Below are 21096 nucleotides of genomic sequence, written 5' to 3'. Positions count from 1 at the left end.
TGAATTCTCAGACAGGAGAGCCAGTGGCTCTGAAATTTACCTCTAGTCAATTCCTTCAGTACCCTAAGGTGTAGCCCATTTGGCTCTGCCAACTTGAAAACAAGTAGCTTCTCTAATCAATCTGTAACCTGTTTTTCCACTACTCTAGGATGCTTGCTGCCAGTTGTCCTTGTTGTCAGTTGCACTTGTCATTTGATAGACAACCTTATTTGCAATGACTGAAGTAAAAAAGTAGTTCAGCCTTCTTCGCATTGTCTGTTTAACTGGATTACCTTCTGCATTTGGTGTAAGAGACTTGCACTTTCCTTAGTCTTCCCCTTACTTCTGACATACTTGTAGAATTCTTTCTCATTGCCTTTTACATCTCTGCTAGTTGAATCCCAAATCGTGATTTGGTTTTTCTGATTTTTCCTCCCTATATGCTTGTGCAATACTTATACTCTTCTCTAGTAATGCGGCCAAGTTGCTTTATGTACAATTCCTTTTTGAGTTTTAGCTCCTTGAAAAGATGACTGGTTAGCCAGATCTCCTGTTGCACTTCCTATTTGTTTTTCACACTGGAATAGCTTTTTGCTGCACACTTAATAAGGTCTCCTGTAAGGTACAACCAGCAGTCCTTTTCCCTTCAGACTTACCTCCCATAGGATCCTGCCCATCAGTTACCTGACTTCGTTGGTCTGTTTTTTCTGCAGCCCATTGTCTTTATTTTGCTGCTGTCCTCTTTTCTTCCTTTAGGATTTTCAACAGTCGTTTCATGGGCCCTGTCACCTTCGTTACCTTTTCACGAACATTCTCAACAAACTCTTACCTGTTGGGGAACAGCAAGTTGAAAATTAGCTTTCTCTTACTTGGCTTCTCCAGCACTTGTACCAAAAAATTATCCCTGACACTAGAACTTGCGAGACTGCCTGTGCGCTGCGGTGTTTCCCTTCCAGCAGTTGTAGTTGTACTTGAAGTCCCCCATGAGGACCAGATCCTGTGATTTGGAAAGTTTGATTCTTTGTTTAAAGAAGGCCACATCTACTTTTCTGGTTTTGTGGCCTATAGAAGATGTCCACTATGACATAACCTTTGTTCTTAGGGGCAATTCAAAGCAGCAAGTAGGCCCATTGAAAGCTTCTGGCTAAAGGTCCACAGGGAGAAAAGCAAAGGTGATCTGTTTTACATGTTGGGCATCTGCACTTCTCCCTTCTCATCTGTCTTCCAACTGCTTTCTCTGTACCACTTTATTACTCTTTATTTTTTGCATCTTCTCATAGGGAAGCAATCCCATTTCTGCTTAGATGAGATTGGCTCCCCAAAAAATACCTTTGTAATTAATCTTGTCACTGTTGCAGGGTTGCTGAGTCAGTCTGTGAGCTGGATAGGAACTGACCCCCTGTGCCACTTGCAGTGCCTACACATGCCCTGTCCAGCCTGCACATAGAGCACATCAGCCCCACTCTGGGCTATGTCCGTATTGGGCACCTGACTGTTCAGACACATCAAAGCCCAGGGTGCTGCATGCAGCCTCTGTTTGCACCTTGTGCTCTGCATGCAGCTTTGGGTCCAGGTGTGTGCTGGCCCCACATGCTGCAAGCCTAGTGAGCCCCTTGAGTCAGTGCTGCATGCAGTGCAAGTGGCTGAGGTTGCGGTGCAGGGCCGAGGCCAGGGCTGGTGTGTGCCCCATGTAGCATGTGGGGTCTGTAGAGATCCATGGCTGGATCATACTGCAAATCTGTTTATGGTGATCTCATTTCATATAAAGGGTTTTTTTAAGTTAGATCTTGAAGTAGTCTGATGCGGTGTATATTCATTCTCTTCTAGATGGGGATACCACTTTTACTATTTGGATGAAAAAATGTGAAGAAGCATTAAACAGTAAGAATATTCTCACTTATTTTGTATTTGTGTAGATGTAGCATGTACTTCTAACGTTCTCTATAATATAGAATCTTTCTAGTGCTACCTTTTGTTTAAGGCAGTGGTTCTAAACCTTCCATGACTCTAAAAATGCTAGCTCTTACTCATTTTTTTTGACTAGGGGAAAATAATTGAACAATTCTTTTTGTTGTAAAGAACCCAGAAAAGGCCACAGCAGGTTAAACTGTTTCCAACACTATGGATTTCTGTTTGAAATTTCTGGGTTTATCTCAGCAAGGTCAGAGTGTTGTTGTCATGATGGTCCAGGAAAAGTCCAAGAGGCAAAGCTTTTTTGTGGTATCTTGTATTGAACCAACTGTATAATTGAGAGAGTTGTTGGGTTCATCTTCTGAATTATGTTTAGCTGTTTGTACACCTAAAAGTACTGATATTTCATGGCATCCTAATAAGGCTCTCAAGACATCCCCAAGTGCTGGTGCCCCACTTGAGAATCGCTGGTTTGAGGCAAACAACTAGGTTCTCAGAACCATATCTTCTTTTTAATAAAGATCAGAATTCGAGACATACAAAGGGGAAATTACCAATTTCAAGTTTAGACTTGGAGAATTAAAATAAATATATGTAATTAAGTTTCAAGTACTACCCCTGAACAAAGTCCCACACAGTTTTTTGATTTCATGTTGCCTGTGTGGAAATGCACAAATAGGCAGCTAATGTCAGAACTGCAGACATTAAACCACCATTAAAAGATTTACAAGTCTGATGGGCTACAGCTGCCATCTTGAAGACAATGAAATGGTCATACAGCTACTAGTGGTCACAGAGTGATCATGAGTGCGCTGCCTTAAGCTGTATTAACTTTTTCATGACACTTTGTGGATTGGCCACAGTCTCACAGGGGAGAATGTTATGTTGTACAGCTAGCTAGTAGGGCTGTACAAAATTTTGCTGGGTGTTTTGTTTCGAAGCTGTTTCGAGCTCAGAACAATGAAATTGAAATGAAACAAAAGCCTTCTAAACAGCATTGAAACAAAACAAGGGTACTTGAAATGTTTCAAAAGTTTTGACGCCAGGCTTACTTAGCTTCAGCGCCGGTCCCAGCCGGCGGCAGCAGCCTCCTGTCATCCGGCACAGATCCGGGGGCCATGGCCCGTGGGAGGATTCTGGCACAGCCCCCAGCCCTCCTGGGGGTGCGGATGTCCGGATCTGCATGCAGGATGACAGCATGGTGTTGCTGCCAGCTGGGGCCTGCAGCAGCACCAATCTTCCTGGTGTTCAGCATGGGCTGCATCCAGCACCAGTCCCAGCTGGCAGCAGCAGCATCCCCCTGTCATCTGGCAGGCAGATTGGGGGCCTGCACCCCTGGGAGGAGTCTGGCACAGCCCTCCTGAGGGTGTGGGCCAGATGACAAGAGGCTGCTGCGGCCAGCAAGTGACAGGAGTTTTGCTTGTCAACACCTTGAGGTGCAGTTTCCCAGAAAACTCTGCACCTATCTTTTTGAAACTTGGCGGGCTTCATGCCCTCAGATGGCACTACTATCCCTGCGAGTGTCATCCGAATCAGGCAAGAAATGACAAAGTGTTAGGCATTTTCATGATTCCCCATTATAACCTGTGGGCGAAATGTCAAAACAGCGTAACAGTTTCAGTGGAATGAAACCAAGTAGTGCTTTCGAAACTCAACTCAAAATGAAACACTGTTCCGTCGAAACGGAAGTCAAAGTGGAACAGTGCTGTTTCGCACAGCCCTACTACCTACACACATGTCCCTTTTGGCATTATTTGTTAGCTTGACAGTTACAAGCGTGGGATATCTGGCCACTCCTTTCAGCAGAACTGTACTGTCTAATGATGACTTTGAGATGGCTTTATATTTTGGCTGCAGAAATAATGAAAGCCAACAAATAATGCCTTGGCTCTGGAGGAATTCCTTGCAAAGCTGTGACAGAAGTCTTTCCATTCTCAAAAGAGGATGTCAAATATTCTTCAGACCTCATAAAGAATATCTTGCATTATTTGTCTAACTTTATTCCAACCATTGAGTTGTTGGTCCAATAAAAGGTATGACCCCCCCCAAATTTTTTTCTCAAATATTCCAAAGGAAACCCATCCCACCACTTAAGTGTTAAGGTTTTTGTTGTTGTTGTTGTTTTTTGGGGGGGGGGTTGGGGTTAGTTTTACTTAGCCTTTCAAATGGTCTTATTTTTGTGCTTTCTGTTGCATTGCCATTTCATTAATTCTTTTGAGATCATCTGGCCAAAGCAATTCAAACCATAATATTTGTAATTTCAGTAAATCAGAATACTAAGTCAGTCTTTGGACCTTGCTACCCTCATGCATTATAAAAAAGTAAAAAATAAACTGAAAAGCACTACATTCCATGCTTTGCAGTTTTCCTCTGGAAAAAGGGGTCCAACCTTATATATGCTATTTAAAAAGTTTTAAAAGCTGAAATTCTAGAATTAAAACTTTTGTTTGTACGGCCATATCATGAGATTTGTTCATAGCTAAGGTTGCTCCCATAAACTTAATTCTGTCTCTCTATCCATCTGTTATCTCTCTCTTCTGCATGCCTAGGTTATAAGATAATTTGATAAGGGTTCCAAAATTTGTAATCTTATGTATGGGTGATGGTAAAGTACTATTTAGTGAATCAGATGATCTTTAACTGTGCCTTGGCAGCTTTTTTCCCCCCCAAAGTCATCTTGTCATTAGGCTCTTCCACAGTTCTTGCCTTATCAGTGAAGGTGTTACAAAGTTCATACTTATAAATTAGAACATGTTGTATTGTAGCTGTCGCTTTTTCAGTTACAGCTAAATCCCTAGATAGTTTTAGGATATGAATACAGAATAGTCTGAATAATTGAAATAAGTTAGAAGAACTTGTGCAATTTTAAAGTTGTTGCTTTTGTCTGAAAAAATGCAACTCTTTCTTACAGCAGGATCACAGACTGAAGCGGTAAGGGTTTTTTCTTAACATACTTGCTGCTTTGATCATAGTCATGACATTAAACAAGTGCATGCTTTGAGATTTTCAGTGGTTTACTTCATACCACTTGGTCTGAAACTAACCTACTGCATTATACTTCTCAGCATTAACACTTTCCTAAACTCTTGCTTTTTGGAGTGAGGCTTAAATGTTTCAGTACAACAGATGGGCCTACATAAAAGGGATTTGGAATTAATTAATTCCAAATTAATGCAATTAAATTAAATAAAACTAGTGTAATTTTGTCCTGGGTTCAATATGTAAGATTTATTTTTGTAAGATTAATCAGTTACTTGTACCCGCCACAGTTGCTCTTAATCTATAGTCACATTATATATAGTGACTTAAATTTGTAGAATTATTCATGTAGGTGCACATTTTTTTTTTTTTTTGATGCAGGCTTTTATTCTGCTGGACTTCGTAGTTTCATAGTTTGTAGGGTCGGAAGAGACCTGAGCAGATCATCTAGTCCGACCCCCTGCCATGGCAGGAAAGAATACTGGGGTCAGATGACCCCAGCAAGATGTTCATCTAACCTCCTCTTAAACACCCCCAGGGTAGGAGCCTGCATCACTTCTCTTGGAAGCTGGTTCCAGACCCTAGCCGCGCTGACTGTGAAGTAGTGCCTCCTGATATCTAACCTAAACCTACCCTCTGCCAGCTTGTGACCATTATTCCTGGTCACTCCTGGCGGTGCTTGGGGAAGCAGTGACTTCCCCAATGCCTGCTGATCCCCCCTGACTAGTTTGTAACAGGCCACAAGATCCCCCCTCAGCCTTCTCTTTTGGAGGCTGAACAGGTTCAGGTCCCGCAGCCTCTCCTCGTAGGGCCTGCCCTGTTGTCCCCTGATCATATGAGTGGCCCTCCTCTGGACCCTCTCCATGCTGTCGACATCCCTCTTGAAGTGCGGCGCCCAGAATTGGACGCAGTACTCCAGCTGCGGCCTGACCAGTGCCGCATAGCGGGGAGGATCACCTCCTCGAGATGCATCTGTGGATGCAGGCCAAGGTGCAGCTGGCCTTCCTAACTGCCTCTCCACACTGCCGGCCCATGTTCATCTTGGAGTCAATGATGACTTGGTTTTAGGTTTTGTTTGGAGTATTCTGGTTGTCATGCTAAAATCCTTTTAACTTTTGTTCCTGCAAGAAATATCAAGCTCTTTTGAGACTATATTGGAAATACATTGGGCCTTGGATTGTTGATCTCAAAACATCCCCAACTTTATGTACATAAAAGTGTACTACATGGAAAGTCTTTGACAAAAATAGTGAGAACAGCAAAAATGGCAGCCTTCCTTTGGCCTGTGTGTTATAGGCAAAAGTTTAAAAGGATAGGCATCTAGCTAATAGTCCCAATTTTATTATAGAGGCTTTTTGTGATTTTTAGGTCAGGAGTTTAATTTCTTTGGGTCTCTTTTGATATCTGCAAATGGATATAATACTTGCCTACCTGAGAAGGGGTCATATTCATTACTATTTATAAAATGCTTTGGGTAACATCCACAAAGGAACTTAGATGTCTAAATTCCAGCAAAGTTTTATAAAGCAGTACATAGAAACACTGCCTAGCTTCTGTTTGGTGCATATGTTTTTGGCACCTAAAGACTAGGTGTGAGTGTGCACACTAGCAATTGCCGTTGTGACTCAGCTGAGCATTAAAGTACCTAATACTGTGCAGTACTTCAGGAATAATAAACCTTGTGTGCTGAACACTGAGGCAAAGCCTAGTCTCTTTGGCACTTTCATAATTAAGCTCTGCCTTTGTATGGCAAAGAAAGCAAGATTCATGGGGCCAGAAAAAGCAATGACAGGGAGCATGACTACAGCTCAGTGAAGAGGATACTTGCCTGATTCTGTGTTTTTGGTCCTTGCTTCTAATTATTGTTTCGGCATTGACGAGTCCTTGGATAAAAAAAAAAACATGGACCCAGTCCTAGGAGAAGGGACCAGAACACATTGTTCCAATCTTGTAGGTCAGTGCCCTCGCCACTGGGCTAGAGTCAGATTCCTTCTTGCACTTCATCTCTGGCTTTAATGATTTTGCATATCTTTTGACAACATGGTACATCTCCAGTGAGAGTTGGAGAGTGCCATTTTCTGAGCTTTTGCGCTGTCCTGGCAGTTCATGGCATTCTTTTGGAAGGCAGAATATGTGGGTTGGGTTTAAATCAGGCCAGCAGGTAAGTGAATGCAGCCTTTGTGCTTCCTGCATAAGTACTGAAAGCTGTAGGCAGTTGGTGACCACTAGTATCTCTGATCTTCTTTTAAAGTGGCTTGACAGCACTTAAATCTAGGCATAGGTTTTAGGATGTGAATTTCAGTCTTCTGTAGGCACCTAACTCTGGGCTGCCAGTAAACACCCCGTCTTGGTCCAAAAGGGAAGTTGCATTTTCAGATGTACTCCTCTTTTGGCCCTCTTAAGTACCCCTCCATGCTTTACGCTTTCACTGCCAATGCTAGTAGCTTACCCCCGCTATTAAAGTTTAGGTAATTTAGGTGCCCAGTTTCAGGTTGTGAGAATGCTGAGCAGCTCTATGCCCAAGTCCTTTTGTGACTTAAGTGTTTCAGTTATTTGCTCTTCCTGCCCTTATCTTCCCTCCCCCCCATTTTCAACACTTTTTAAAATTTGCTTTAAATAACTGGCTATGGACTTATAAATGGATTGAACTTTTGTCTTTCTTTTGTATATTAGTTAATGCACTGTTCACTGTAATACTTCTGTGTACCTTATATAATATCATGGTGTACTGTTAACTTGATCCGAGTTTCTCTTGTCTTTCCTTATGTCATGGGCCAGAATCAGACTACCCAACAGCAAACTTGGCCACCCAAGATCAAGTAAGTCTTTTTATGTTTATTACATAACTATTACAGTCATTTTAGTTATTGTTCCTGGTGTGTAACATGTATTTTGTAGTGTGTCCTTGTTCCAAAATGTATAGTCTGGTTTACCTAACTTGAAAATAAATGTTATATGCTAGAGTAGGGGAAAACTAGCAAACTGCTTTCTCTGTGGTGACTGCAATATTTAGCTTTCAATAAAATGTCTTCTGGTTGTTTTCTTTTCATTGGTAATATTCAAGCAAGATGGGAAGTATTTTCTCAAATGACAGTCCTGAAGAGATTAAACTGGGTGGAGAAAAAGGTGTTTAAAAACTACAGTTTTAAGGGAATGCTGTCCAACAGTTCACCCCCAAAATGTTACAATACGTTTTCTGTCTTAAGGGTTTTGTTCTGTGCAGCAGGGTGTAGATAAATGTATATTTTAACAAGGAGCATTATTTATATACATGTATTATGTAAATGTATATTTTAACATAGGGAGTGCCCATCGGGTATTTCATTGCAGCTGTTAAATCTGAATGTTCTTGCACTCATAAAAGTGAGCTAAATTGCTCTGACTTTGACCCTCGTCATAGCAAGGTTCAAATTGGAGCTATTCTGCTCTGTGCTCTGGGATTATGCAGACATAATAGTTGAATCATAACAGCAGTATATCTAGTATGTCTGTCTGTGCTTGAACTATTCCAAAAAATGCCACTGTTTGGAATTGGTTCAGTTGCCCTGCATTAGAGGGTTCTAAGCAGGGCAATCATCTTTTAGCTGTTGTAGTCCTGTCAAAGCACCGTAAGGGGGTGGTAGTGAATACCCAGCACAGCAAGCCTCCCAGTGGCCAAGTGCCCCAGTTTCTCCTGAGCAGGGGAGGAAGGCCATAATTGGCTAGATGCCAAGGAAGATTATGATGTCAATTGCCTGCAGTTACAATTTTTGACCCCCTCCCCCTTCTCACTAACATTGAGTTCATTCTTGATAGTATACTAGGGTTTGGTGCATCACAGCTTGATATGGGGGTTAAGGGGTGGCCAGTAGCTTGCAGGGGGACTGCCTAGATGGCTGCTTCTCATTTCCCAGGGGCTGGGTGCTCCAGTGGGGTGCCTGAGGTTTTGCTCAGTCCAGACATTCCCTAAGGTCTTTCTCAGACTTAAAAAGACTTTCCCTTGGGATGGCCTGGTGGGACCCCTGCTTCTGGGAGCTGGGTATTTTGGGTACTGTGACATGTCTGTGTCCCTCTTAAACAGTGTTTCTCTCCAAGCCGCTTATCATTGCCATGAACAAAGTGAAGTTGTCCAGGCTTTGGGCATCCCAAGTTAATTTGGGGTAGGGTGGGACGAGGGGGTACCCAGGATGCTCTGTGGATCTGCCCAAGGTCTTTGTCCGTTACTAGGAATGGAATGAAATTGCTCAAAGGCTTGAGGGGAAAGCGCTGTTCAAAAGTTGCACAGATCTTGGGCAGCCCCCACCCCCAGGAATTCAGAAGCGGGAGTACCTTCTATCCATGTAGCTGCCATGGCACTCCCCTCCCCCCATTTTCCAGCCCAAATCAGTCTGAGATGCCCCAGAGCCTGGTTAGTTGCCATCAATGGCATGAAACTGACAAGCAGTTTGGCAGAAAATGTGGGTTTTGTTGTTTTTGGTTTGTTTGTTTTTTAAGTTGCACGGATACTGAGCATCCCTTCAAAAGCACTGAGCACCACAGGAACCAAGAAGCAAAGGTATCCCTGTATGCACCTGATACCACCGCCCCCTCCCCAAATCATCCCTGGGATAGCACAGACTGGGTCAAATGCAGGCAATATAGGTTGGCATAGTAGAGTTCTGGCTGTATACTAGAGAAACTAGCTGCTTTGTGGAGGTTTTGGGGAGTGGTGGGGTGCCTGGAGGACTGATCAGACACTAGTCCTGGAAAGCTTGGTGTCCTCGCATAACACTGATCCAGTTCAAGGAGGACTGATTCAAAATAATACCTGTTTATCCAGGTACATATTTGAAATGTTGCAGGAGGCTTAAACCATTCTAAATTTGGTTTGTATGTCTGGATGGTTTTGTTTTTAAATGCTGTTTATAAACAGCTTTTAAAATGATTCAGAGTTATGTTTATCTGTACTTTTGTTTCACTTTATTTCACTCAAGTCATTTGGCCATCTTGTCACTTAAGATGGTTTTAATTTCTTAGGGGAACATAGAATCTCCATCTTGGAGTGTAGACACATGTTACAACTCATTACAATGTAATAACTGTTATAAGTATTATCTTCATGTTTCTGTAGAGATAGAAGTGTCATACAATTCTTGTAATTTTACCTGTTTCCTAAAAGCATTCAGATGTACTTCAGTTGTGTTGCTGCAAGAAGTTGCAGAGGTAACAGTTGTATTGGAGTAGCTTATGTATTTTCCTGAGCAGCTGTGCTTCTCCCTTGTTAAAGTGATTAAAAATTACCTCTGCCCATAGCTTCAAAGGTTGCTTGCAGACGTTCAAAAACAAAAAACTCCTTGCTTTACTGGAAGAATCAGTACATTACTTTGACCCAGCTCTGCAATGTGTATGGATCTGGTGCCTCAGTGGGGCTTTTTGGCACTTCTATTTAAATCTGATTCAATCAGCTATTAGATAAAAGCACCAAAGTGGCCCCACTAAAGCACCCGATCTATACAGGTATCAGGCGAGCTGGGTCCAACTAATGTGCTGCAGCTTCTGGGCATGTGCTGGGCTCAGTGTGGGAGCACTTTGAGTTTAAAGTGCTGTTTCTTGGGGTTTTAAATGTCCGAAAGCAGCCAAAATACTAGAAATGGACTTTACTGAACTTAGTGTTAGTGAGAAGGGAGGTAAAAAATTGTAACTGCAGGCAGTTGACGACATCTTCTTTGGGATCTAGCCAATCAGAGTTTGCAAGCAGCCAAAATGCCTAAGTAACTTATGAATTTAGGGGATTGGACTTGATGGCCCAGGAACTTACTGTCCAAGTTCCTTTGAAATACAATCTCTCTCTCAAAACAATGTGCTTGCTAACACAGGCTGAATTTCCCCTTCATGGGAATATATCTAGTAGCAAGAGCAGTGGTTCTCAACCTTTTTTAGGCTCAAGGCACCGTGTGGAAAATGTTAGCTTAAGTTTTCATTCAGGTTTGTTTTTTTTTGTTTTTGGTTTTTTTTTGGTTTTTTTTTTTTTTTACTACAGAAAAATAATAGAGCAATTCTTCTGTTGCAAATAACTTGGATCACAACAAATCAGAATGTCTTTAACACTGCATTCCTATTTGATATATCTGGGTTTATCTTCTGAATCCTGCTTGTACATCTAGAACTGTTAAGATTGTGTGGCATCCCACTGCACTCCTGAAAAGATCTCAGGGCACCCCAGGATGCTGTGCCACTCTTGTTGAGAATCACTGAGCTAGAGTAAGGAATGGACTGGATTTACTGAGTTCTGAGTGCTAACCCTAATTCTGTTGCTAATCATGATTGAGAAGTCTACCCAGTTTTATAAGTACTGCAAGTAAATATATCTGCTTGCATACCACACACAGCTTTCTCCCTGAAATCAGCCCACCAAATTTGGGACATTTATCTTAAGCAGAGCAACTGATTTTTCTTAGCTGGAGTAGGAGCAAGGTAGACCATAGCAAGCAGACACTGCTTCATTACTGCCAAGATGTTTGCCACTTCCTTAGCCTGCAAAGAGCAGATGCAGAGTTTAGTGTTAGAACAGCTACTGAGGTGGCTGAGGGTAAGTGAGCTGCTATATGAAGTCTGTAATATCTTGATGAAGCTTGTGTTCTGAAAACAACACTTTACTATTTAAAGCAACTGTATGGAATACTACTGTGTTTGTTGCTTACAGCATGTCCCTTTTCCCTGAAAATTGGGGTAAGTATATTAAGTAGGGAAGTTAAAGCTTGTTTGCCTGTGATAGAAGCTCCCTGCTTTTGATTCCTTCTCCCCAGTGTAGTAACTCTGATATTACTATTCAGGCAGCTGAGGCTGAGGGAGTCAATGTCCCATTCACTTCACAGATGCTAATAGATCGTCTCTCATTTTTAATGGTCAGTCCACTAAACAAGCTAACCTTTCTTAGGACTCTATTCCTATTTCTCTGGTCCCTTTTCCTATTTCACACTCTTTAGTCCTTTCAAAGATCATGGGTCCACCTGTGGAGACTAGGCTTCAGCAGCAGCTAGGGTTTCAGTTGAGCAGGAAAGGAAGGTTGAGTCAACTGAAGATTGGACCCTGTCCCTGCTCTCTGCAGCCATAGCTCTGGGGGAGAGGGGGGTGGAATTCTTCATAATACCTTTCAAAAAACAAGTTATTTATTATTTGGGGCATGTTAAATGGAAGAAAATATACAGTAAAGAAGTGACAGTCTTGCTACTGTCCTTACAGGGGCCTGGGGCCTAGTCTTATTGCTGTCCTGCCATACCAAGAAGTACCTGCTGCCTCACCCAGACTGTTTTCTGGGATGCCACATTTCCTGGACCAGTGATTTCCAAAGGGTGTGCCCCACAGCACATTAGTGTGCTGTGAGACTGATGGAAATGTGCTGTAAAAAATAGGCTGGATGGCACCCTGGCTAAGCTAGCGCACACAGCTAGATAGGGCCCACAGACCAGTGAGTTAAATGTGCTGTCACTTTTAATCCAGGAAAAAGGTGTGCCCCAGATATCAACAGAGCTGGGAAACACTGTCCTGGACACTATTGTAAGAAGGCTTAGTTTGTGGCACGTAGCCATAACTCTGGAACAATATTCTTTTCTACATTGTGCCTTATAAAAACAAGGTGCATCTCTTGGGGGGGGGGGGTGTGGTATGCCAGGTATATTTAAATCAGACTATCTTTCTAGTTCTTTCTTCTTGGTAACTGTAACTCTTCGTTCCATTATTAGTGTTTGTCTTATAAAACCCATTAAACTTACTCTTACCAGAGAAAGGAACAGTCCTAAGTACCTTTCTTTGGTTTGTTTTATATCGCCTTCTGCGTTGTATGTCATTGTAAAGCATTTTACTCTACAGTAATGTTAATGTTTAATCGGTTTTCTTGCACATGGTTCAAATACATTTTTAAAATCTGATATCCTTCTTTTAAGGTATGACTGGTATCAAACCGAATCTCACGTAATTGTAACTATCATGATCAAGAATGCACAGAAGGATGATGTCAATGTACAGTTTTCAGAGAAAGAGGTGATTATACTGGTTCACTTCAACTTGAGTGCTTAATAAATATATCTTCATTTTCTAGTATGTCTCTTTGCTTATACTGAATTAATATTGAGTCCACTGCCTCTTTATTCCAGTTGAGAACAACCTAGAATTTTTACAATGATTGTACAGGAGAACATATACAATGTGCATATTGGTATCTGTTGGTCGATTCTTTTATTTTTTTCCTTTGGTATCACTCACAGGTCTGACTATCTTGATAAGTAGCAGCCAGTTTTAACAAAGTATTAGTGTCGATTGTATTTCTGGTGCATCTTATATTTAATTTTGGTGTCTGAAACTGGCAATGGAATAGAGAAAAAAGCTTTTTATATTGTTCCACTAACTTAGTTTTTAGTGAACTGACAAGTGCCTATGCTAAGATAATATTTACTTTTAATGGGCACGATCACATACATGCTTCCTGCCATGTATTTCATATGTTTACTTAGTAAGAGCCAAGTTGCATAGTTTTTCTATATAACATTATCAGTGTCTGGATATGTTATTGCTCCCATGCAGTTCTTTTCATAAAAAAGTCTGATTACGTTGTTGAGATGATAAACTTTTTGAGTAGTTGGTGGGTAGGAACATCAAACACCACCTGTTTATTTTCTAGCTTATTTGAAAACACCTTGTTGAATAATACAGTGAAAAGTAGCGGAGTTGAAACTCTTGTCTTACACATGACGTTTCACTAAAATTTTCCAAGTGAGGAATTATTCATTTAACTCTTGAATATTGAAAGCATTATCCTTGTGGATTAAAATTAACTCCAATATGAAGCGTTGTATATTCTTCAAGATGATGAAAGATGGTGTGTTTTTTGTTTTTGTTTTTTAAACAGATGAATGCATTGGTGAAACTTACATCAGGAGAAGACTACAATTTAAAGCTTGTTCTTCTTCATTCCATAGTACCAGAGCAAAGTACATTTAAAGTGCTTTCAACAAAGGCAAGCTTTTAAATTTTCTTTGAATACTTCTGGTGTTGAAAACATTTCTGCTCTTTTGTCTTGTCTTCCTATGACAGTCATAATGATTAATATTTCTTATGCATCAGAGTTTGTTTCCAAGGTGCCTTTCAGCCAAAAAAAGGCTTTCTAAACGGATGTGTAAATATCAGAAGCAGTGAAATATAAGCTAAAGCTTACTGAAGTGCAAATGACTTTGGTTACAATGTGTGGGTGCTTTTACTTACTGCTATAGAAAGATTGCTATTATATCCAGCTCTTTAATTTGTGGCTTGTGAGTGTATGAACTGTTTTATCTAAAGTTTTAGGAGTTAATGATTACAGCATTTCAAAAAGTACTTTTATGCATATAATAAAATAAGTTGTCAGACTTTAAGGCCTCTGTGTTGCAGTAATTTTGGCATTCTTAATGTATCTTCTTCCCTTTCACATACAAAGAAGTCAGAATGCAGTTACAATATATGCTTTTCATTAAACCCTTCTCTACCCTCTGCTTTCAGTAATGTTCATGCATTTAAAGGTAGTATGATTATAGACAGGCCATACTTCTCATGTCGTCTTATTTTAAATCTATGGGATAGAAGACAGGATTTGACCATGCCAGAGCATGGAGATCAGAAATTTACCACTTTAAGGCCCCTGATGGACATTATACTTATGACATGATTAACTGGTTAATCACATCTTAAGGAGTGATGAGGACACATGTTCAATAAATTAACAGTGTAATAAATAAGGAATAAGCTACAAAGTAATAACTTTGAAGCTGGTTCCTATCATACCTTTAATTGAACTTGCGGCCAGTGCTTTTAGCCTCTGGAAAATGCTGGAGCCCTTCAAGACCACTCTGCACTTGTGTGGTAGGAGTCAGCTGACTGAGGCTTCTAGCTGGTGGAGTGCATGGTGTGTTCCTGTGGCTGGGGGAGATCAGAGAGTCCCTATATAAACTTCTAAAGCACTGATAACACCAGTGGGCAGGGGAAGGGAAGAAGGCCCAATAGAGAGGAGCCAGTGGGAAGACCGTTGTCTTTGTATGCTTTACCTGTTCTTTCCTGCTGTCATATGGAAAAACAAGAGGGTCTTTGAAATATAATCTGTGTCATGTAATGTGTGGTTTTGTTTGTTTGTTTGTTTTTTGTAAAGATCCCTGCCTACATGAACACCGCATGCCCCCAGAGGCTGGGGGCGGGAGGCACGGTGAGCTCCCACAGGCAGCGGTAGTGCTGTTAGTGGCAGGAGCATGGTGGCAGGAAGTGGGGAGCTCCTGCAGGCACCCACAGCACTGTCAGTGGTGGGGGGGGGGGGGTGGCAAGCACCGACCAGCAGTCGGCGACTGCTGGTGGGGGTGTGGCGGCAAGTGGCGACTGCCAGCAATGTTGGCAGCACCTTTTCACAGGAGGTGTGCCACCACGCTCGGGTTGCACATGCACCCGTGTGTATTCCCTGTGCATTGCCAATGGCTGCCTAGGTTTTGTTTTTAAAACTTGCAGATGCCCTACGTAGCTGTTATCTGGTTTGGCTGATTTGGAGACGAGTAATCTGGTGTTCTATAAAACAGTTTGGCTGGGGGTGGGGCTCAAACTTGATTAGACACACCACAGTTGTGCATAACTTTGCAAAAGGTCATAACTGAACCAGGAAAGCTTGGGAGCCACTAGCCTAGATATGTTTGCAGTTTCTTCTCCGCGTTGACAGAGCATGGAATTTTAGTACTTATGAACTAAGCAGTTTAAGAGTTTCTTACATATTGAGAGTTCTAGTTGTTGGATACATTGTCTCTTGTACAGAAAATTGTGCAAGGATATATAGTTTGTAGGCACGGTAAGGGTGAGGACACATGTCACTACAGAGATGGGTAGACATACTTGTGTAAGCCACTCTGCTCTAAGTTAAAGGTAAGGAGTAACACTTTTCCAGTGTCCTGGCCATAAGCTCTACACCATCGGAGGTGGTTCAAGCACCTACATTGAACACCTTCAAGAGTAAATTGGATGCTTATCTTGCTGGGATCCTATAACCCCAGCTGACTTCCTGCCCTTTGGGCAGGGGGCTGGACTCAATGATCTCCCAAGGTCCCTTCCAGCCCTGATGTCTATGAAATCCTATGAAACCCCCAGTTTATTTTATCCAAGGATAGTTGTTTGTGTACTGCAAATAACACCCTCTCTTCCAGTGGCTAGGTCGGGATGGCAACATTTTTGGACAGTGCCAAAAACACCTCCAACCTCAACTTGTAAGATGTTGGTATGCCAAGGGTGGATGGCAGGGGAGCCACTAGGGACCTCATCCTTGTGGCAGCGTATCCCCAACCCCGGCCCCTTCCCCACTGTCAGTCCCAAGGTGCATGTGCGAAGCAGAATTCCTTTGTGCATGCCACACTCCAGTATGTATGCTGGGGGCTGCCTGCCCTGGGCTAGGTGTTGTTTAGTGAGGCACTAAATAGTATCTACTGCAGGCAGAGAATGTATGAGTTGTTCATATATCTACCTTTTACTACTGAGTAAATTTACTGAGAAGTAAAACCTAGTGTAAATTTATAATAATTATTGTGCAGTCTGCATCTGCAGTTTAAGCTTGCTACTTTATCATACTCGTTTCAGTTTTGGCCAGCAGGTGGTGATTTGGTTGAATACAGTCTGGTAAGAGTATTCTGAGGTTTAGAACATTTTTCCCCCCCCCAATGTTTTAGGAATTGTGTATGCTTGTAATGGACTTTAGGAACTTGGGTTTTTCAGTTTAATGTCACCCTTTTATATAATCTGATAGCTGCTCCTGTTGTTACTCTTATGTACTTGAGAGAACCATCTCCCACTTGAATTCTTCTTACTTGTAAAAGGTAGTAGGAACCCTATAGCATCTTACATGAGGTCCAGATACCCTAGCCAGCTTCATCTCTCTGTGAGAGAACCCGGTTTCACTATTGTCAAAATTAGCATGCTCATTATATTATATCCACATCTCTAAGTGTCCCAGAATGTTATTCTCATTCTTTTCTGTTAAGAGATTGGAGCACAGACTCCAAAATATGCTAGTCTTTTCTTAGGTCTGTGGATATATACTCAGATCATGGCTTTCTGCAGTGAAGCAGGCTAGGAATTCTGTGACAAGATACTGTTGAAACAAAGACTTTTATTGAATTGAACATGAAAATGAGTAAGTCGCTACAAAAATTCTGTTCAAAATATATTTCAAAGTACATTTTATTATACTCTTAAGTTTTTAACTTCAGGTCAGGGGTGATGCAGAATCTTGTAAGAATATGCATAACTTTATACAACTTTTGAAAGCTGGGGAAGTAAGAGGTGGATGGTTTGCGGGGGGTTGTGTGTAGTTACAGGCTTCTTGTCATTTGGGGAGGTGTTAGACTGGAGTATTTGAATTTTGGGGATATGAAGATGGTGATGATAGTCAACAGAAAAAATGTCACCAGATATAACATCTAAAAATTCCCACCCTAGTATAGTAAACATGGTAGCTCATTATGTCAGGGCTGCTTCAGGTTTGTAGATTCAGGCAAATGTTGTCCTATGGGATATACATTTGTGTTTGGGTCCTTTTACTGTCATAACAGAAATTAGATTCAGGATCCTAAACTGTATTGTATCATTCTGCCCAAGGCACACTGTTAGCATGGATATACATAAACAAGTCGCATTTAATTTTTTACTTGTCTCAGCTATTTGATGGAAGTTTTTACTCATTGCTGCTATAAGTGCAAGTCTAGAGTTTTGAAATTAAATCATAACATTTCTGAGTTTACAATGAAATTTTAAAAGTCAGTACATGCTCAGACTTAAAGGAGACTATCAACTTCAATTTTTTTAAAATGTTTACTAGCAGAATAACTTTCTGAATTGTTGGCCTGATATAACCTGTGTTTTTAAGCCTTTAAAAAATTAAAGGGTTGCTTTCTCCTGCTTTTTACTGAGGTTCTTTTAGGTTGGGTAAATTGTTCCACTTCTGATTAGTATTCCTATCCTTTTTTCACTTTCTCTTTTTGTCGCACTTAAGAGTAATTTTAAGTTTTTCAGCTTCAGGTGCTACTGATAGACATCCTTCTTCAGGACCTGATGATAAGGTGTTTCCTCAGCCAAACTGCACAAAAATTCTGACAAATAGAAAATATGGACAGGCATTTGAGTGACTTAATTGTCCATAACCAATGAAAACGTTGTGAAAAAAAGAGCTGTACAGACATTCTAGCCAGGGGGCAAAGAAGGCTGCTCTTTGGTCCCCTCTCCCTACCCCCAGGGGAGCTCTATCCCTGTTTGACAGTGTGCCCTCTCCCATGTTGGGGAAGGGGTCATAGATTGTTAGGGGCTGGAAGGGACCTCGCAAGATCATTGGGTCCAGCCCCCTGCACTAGGCAGGAAAGACAACTGGGGTCAGGACTCCAGTAAGGTGGCCATCCAGTTTCCTCTTGAAGGTTTCTAGGGTAGGTGATTGAGTGACCTCTGGAGGGAGCTTATTCCACTGTCTGGACACCCTAACTATGACAAAGTTTTTTCTTAGTGTTAAGCCTGAAATGGTCTTCCAGGAGTGTGTGGTTTTCACCAGGGCACCCTTGGGGAACAGTTGTTCACAGAGCCCTTGATGTTCTTCCCTGATACAGCACTAAGCTGCTACCAAGTTCCCTCTCAGTCGTCTCTTTTTTAGGCTGAAGAGGCCCAAGATCCTCAGGGTTTTTTAATAATCTAAAAAATGTTTGTTTTTTTTAAAAGGGTTAGGCTGTCAGTGATCGGCTTTTATGCATATGCATGCTAATAGTATACTTTGGGCAGAATGATACGGTGCAGATTAGGACTGTGAATCTAATTTCTGTTATGACTGTAAGAAGACCCCAACACAAACAGTGATCAGGCTGTCAGTGATAGCGAAAAGCAGCAGCTGCCATGGACAGCATCCCACCACCACCATCCTACAAGGAGATCTGCCCTCATTGACCCCCATCCCTAGACATTACTCCCACCTGTTGTACAGTCTCAGGGAGACTGAGGACCCTGCAAGCTGTTGCTCGAACAAACTGTCCCAGGGAGACTCGGTATGAAGCTGTGGGGAAATGCCCCCCAACTCCTTGCACAGTCTTGGAGAGACCCAGGACCATGGAAGAGGTGGGGTCAGTGGCAGTGCTGCTTGGACAGTTACAGGGGCTTCCTGCGTTAGTTCAAACCATGGGAAAATGCCTCTTTTGTAGCCTCCCAACGGTCCTGCAGGGGGCTGTGGTGCTGGGGAATGGTTCAGAGGGAAGCTGTGCCTTCCTTTGAAGACTACAAGGAACTCTCCAGGAGTGTTTGTGCACCAGCTGGCGTATATACCAGGCCTTGAACACTTTGACATTGTTCAAACCTGGCAGCAGTGTCCCCACATGATTCCCTCTCCCTACATCCCTTTACAGGGTGAAATGGGGCTGTAATGCATAGCTCACAGCTGCCCACAGAGGGGAGGGGGCATTCTTTTTATGCCAATCACCTCTGAAAATGAACCAAATATTTATTATGGTAAGAGCAGCTGTTCCTGTGGGGCAGGGAACTGCTTTCCTTGCCCTACCACCACCATGCATTCCTGATGTCCCTTGAACTGTGCTGCTTAAAGGGTGGGAGTTAGAGCTGGGTCTGGAATGGTCTCAGCGGTGTCTCTACAGGACCCAGTCTCCCTGCCCCTTGGAGGTAAGGAAGGTAAAACAGAAGACTGGGGAAAGTGAGTGTCCTAGAGAGCCCATGAGAAGCATACAGGTGTTAAAGGTGGCACTTGAAAATTATCTGGAGAAGTTTACTGACTAGATATGCTAAGTTGTTATTGTTGAAAAGCTGCAGAAAAACCCTTTAATGCCTGTACACTAGCTTTTTGTGCTGGAAATGAGGAATTCTTTCCAAGGTCTGAGCTGAAGTTTTTACTAATAGCTATTCTTGATGTTATTTCTAGCAACTGCAGCTGCAACACTTTTACATGGAGTTGTGAACTTTTTCAAGTTAATGGTATCCATCAACTCCATCTCGAGTAAAGCTTTTTTTGATTTTGAAATTGCATCTCACAGTACAAAATGAGAGATGCGTTATCATATACTAAAAAGGTCAAGTGGACCTGCATTTTAACTCTGTTGAAATTTGTGAGTTGGAGCTAATGACTGACGGACTCTCGGGATGGAGACTAAGAAGGGTATTATGAACTTGTAATATGAATTAAACCAAGTCTGAGATTCATTGTAGGCTATGAGTTTGCTAGCTTTTGAGCTAATAGCAGCTGTGAAGTCCACATTTTGATATTCACAGTGGTTATAAGCTCTACTTCTTTTAAGTTTTGCTTACATGTATGGAATTAAAGGAAGAGCAGAAGGCAAGGCAGGGTGGCACTTCAGAAACCGTTTCAGAGAGGCATATGGTTTTGTTGGTATCAGCCAAAATCTCCATCACAATTCCAAAACTTGGAAGTGCCTAGAGCTAAAACTCATCTGAGATGTTAAGATTTTGTAGAATGCTCCTTAACACTTCAATACCTAGTTCTTAGCTTTTCTTTGAATCATGTCTTGTGGTTGAATAAATAGAAAAAACACTTACCATTTTTAATGTTCTTAAAGAACTTGTCTAGGTAGATTACCTGGTTGAGGCAAACTGTTTGAATCCAAGCCAGGCCATTTGTTGCCAACTTCTGCCAATTGGAATGACTTAAATTTGCTCACTTAATCCATAATATTAATATATTGTGACATTTTCAAGGTTTTAAATTTTGTAGCGTTTAGCAAGAACTTTTAAAAGTAAGACCTGCCTGGGTTATGAATTGGCCTATATCTTTTTTTTTTTTTTTTTTGAGCCAAGATAATGTTTTTAATGCCATGTTTTGAGAAACTCTCTTAATTAAAGTATCTGGTATCAATCCAAGTAAACAGTAATAGTAAAGCTAGCGTGTGGAGATTTAATGCCTCTGAATCTGGAATTTCTAGGACGTTTCTCTTGGTTACGTAAGCCTGTTGGCAGTAAATTTAAGACAGTTTGTAGCATACCTTCTCTTTGCTACCAGAAAGGGGCATGTTTTGGGAGTTGATTATTTCCAGGTGGTTCATATTTCAGTGAGAGAAAGAGAGTCCCCTTTAGGGTCTTAACATAAAACTTTTGTCTTTTACCAAACTGACCCCAGGAATGTTCTTTCCAGCAGACATTTAATTTTTAGTTGCATATACCTTCCCTACAGCACCTGTATTGCAAAATGTCCCGTCCTCTTAAATTTTCAGAAAAACATGTGCA

The 21096-nt window shown here is 41.6% G+C and overlaps 1 protein-coding gene across 6 annotated transcripts in view; it reads left to right on the top strand.

The window, feature by feature from the left end:
• Positions 1-21096, top strand: part of SUGT1 (SGT1 assembly cochaperone of MIS12 kinetochore complex) — a 51190-nt gene that overhangs the window by 13359 nt on the left and 16735 nt on the right. For 2 of the 6 annotated variants that reach the window (XM_090024995.1, XM_090025031.1), the window contains exons 6-10: positions 1807-1860; positions 4805-4821; positions 7648-7688; positions 12771-12867; positions 13733-13840. In XM_090024995.1, coding sequence (XP_089881121.1) covers positions 1807-1860; positions 4805-4821; positions 7648-7688; positions 12771-12867; positions 13733-13840 — 317 coding nt within the window. Of the gene's footprint in view, positions 1-1806; positions 1861-4801; positions 4822-7647; positions 7689-12770; positions 12868-13732; positions 13841-21096 lie in introns of all 6 variants that reach the window. The other 4 variants (XM_090024985.1, XM_090025023.1, XM_090025014.1 and 1 more) reach the window with 3 other exon arrangements.

The sequence above is a fragment of the Crocodylus siamensis genome, chromosome 1 (genome assembly GCF_052110815.1).
Source record: "Crocodylus siamensis isolate JL-2025a chromosome 1, ASM5211081v1, whole genome shotgun sequence".
Classification (NCBI taxonomy): domain Eukaryota; kingdom Metazoa; phylum Chordata; order Crocodylia; family Crocodylidae; genus Crocodylus; species Crocodylus siamensis.
The sequence above is the reverse complement of the archived record's forward strand: the minus strand, read 5'-3'. Positions and strand labels throughout refer to the sequence as shown.